The 2,135-nt window shown below is 37.2% G+C and overlaps 1 protein-coding gene across 1 annotated transcript in view; it reads right to left on the reverse strand.

The window, feature by feature from the left end:
• CFTR (cystic fibrosis transmembrane conductance regulator (ATP-binding cassette sub-family C, member 7)) overlaps window positions 1-2,135 on the reverse strand; it is a 141,760-nt gene that overhangs the window by 45,605 nt on the left and 94,020 nt on the right. The window contains exon 19 of the mRNA XM_012652736.1: window positions 1,787-2,014. Within this exon, the coding sequence (XP_012508190.1) occupies window positions 1,787-2,014 (228 nt within the window). The remainder of the gene's footprint in view (window positions 1-1,786; window positions 2,015-2,135) is intronic.

Consider the following 2,135-nt stretch of genomic DNA (forward strand, 5'->3'; position numbering starts at 1 on the left):
CTGAAGGTCAAGATGAAATAATATAACATTTATTTGGTATTTACTATGGACCAGGCACTATACTGAGTGTTTTGCACAAATTATCACAGTTAATACGCACCACAAACCTCTGATATAGGTAATTTTATCGTGCCTATTTACACTTGAGGAAAACGAGGGGCTTAGAGAAGTTAACTAACGTGTACAAGTTGGCATAGCCACAGACCAGCAGAGCCAGAGTTGATGCTAGCTGGGTGGCTAACGTGCACTCTGGTTGAGCATCTGATTTGACTGGTAGGTTCTGTACTATACTGATTGTTAAGTGTTTTGATTATTGCACCCGGTAAGTCAGGACTTAATCTTACTTGTAACCATCATGTTATACCATGTGTTATACTGGTTTGAATTAATTGTTAACAAATCTTTGCTTATGTAACTCAGCCCCTTTGATCCTGTTTCAAATAACTAAAAAGAAAATTTTAAAGATTCTGAACCTAAAAAGAGACCTTTTTTTAAAGGTGCCTAAAATTACCATAGTTCATTAGTTCATTTGCCTGCCCATTGATACTTCTTTCATAGACTCATTTCCACTGCCCCAGCCAAGAGAACAAATATGGTGAACCTACTACCCTCGCAGCAGCTGAGTGGGTACAGGCAGACCCTGAGCCAGAAGAAGCCTGTTTTCTGTTCTTTCTAGGACTTTGTAATTGAACAGAGGAACTCTGCTGCTAAATCAAGGGACTAGAAAGGAGAGAGTATAAAAAGCCAGCATGGCACAGCCCTGGTACACCAGGAAAACCACTCTTCAGAGAGAGAAATGAATAAAGCAGCGACAGAAAGGAATGGATACAGGCCAGATCCGGACTCAAGGGAAGAAGAGCTGCGTCTGACTCTCCAGTGCCGGCTCCAGCTCCTGTAGGGGCCCAATGGTGCCACCTGCGCTGGGTCTCCAGGAGGGCCTCCTGTGACTCTCCAACAACCGCCTCATTTTGGTTTGAGCAGGATTCTGTTCTTACAACCAAACAAGCCTGCAGTTTTGGCATCGATGTGGCATTTGCTGTGAATCGTTGTCCACTGCCACATAAACAACATATTTCAACACTTCTTACAACTCAGAAATTCCACTTCTTAAATTAGAGGAACTGATTTATCTATACAGATTTTTATTTTGCTTATTATAAAATATTTTGTGTGTTTCACCCAAAGATCCTAAAATTCAGAACATTTGTGTTTGAAAAATACGGCACTTTATTCTAAGTTATTTCCCTTCTGTTCAGTTTTTCTTCATGCAAAACTCACATTATATAACAAATTTCACCAACTAGTAGCTAAAAAAATAAAACTTACCAAGAAGGGGGAGTGAGTGTGTGTGTGTGTGTGTGTGTGTGTGTGCACGCACACACAAATGCAGATGTTTCTTTCCCTCTGTTTGGAGAGCTCTTTAATAAAGAGATCTGTTAATTTTGAAGCCAGAACCCTCTACCAATATGAGCATGAAAGATTTGTTTCTTTCAATCACAGATTTGCTATCTGACATTCTGTGTCTCGGTTTTTAGAACTGTAAAAGCAGGGAAAAAATACTATATATAGCTTCAATTTCAAAGAAACTATTTGTTTAACAATAAAACAATAGAAATTGAAAGAAATCATTTGTTGAACAATAAACTAATATATTTTTTGATTAATAAACTCCAAAATATCTATTTAAGGATATTTAAAATTTTTAACCTAGAAGAATGTAGTATTTTATTCATTGACAAAGTTTTGACTTAAATGCTTAGCTAAATAGTTAATGAGTTCATAGTACCTGTTGTTAAAATGGAAATGAAGGTAACAACAATGAAGAAGATGACAAAAACCATTTCTATTCTCATTTGGAACCAGCGCAGTGTTGATAGGTACAAGAACCAGTTCGCAGTATGTAAATTCAGAGCTTTGTGGAAAAGAGTTTCAAAGTAAGGCTGCCGTCCAAATGCACGAAGCGTCCATAGTCCTTTTAAACTTGTAACAAGATGAGTGAAAATTGGACTCCTGCCTGTGAAATAATCCCATAAAAAACAATGCAAATCACATAAACACAGAATGTATTTTCATACTATGATGTACCTGAAAAAGACTAACATAATCATACTACAAATGTCATTGGTTAAAAAGGT

Source organism: Propithecus coquereli, unplaced genomic scaffold (assembly GCF_000956105.1).
Source record: "Propithecus coquereli isolate 6110/MARCELLA unplaced genomic scaffold, Pcoq_1.0 Scaffold4, whole genome shotgun sequence".
In the NCBI taxonomy this organism is placed as follows: domain Eukaryota; kingdom Metazoa; phylum Chordata; class Mammalia; order Primates; family Indriidae; genus Propithecus; species Propithecus coquereli.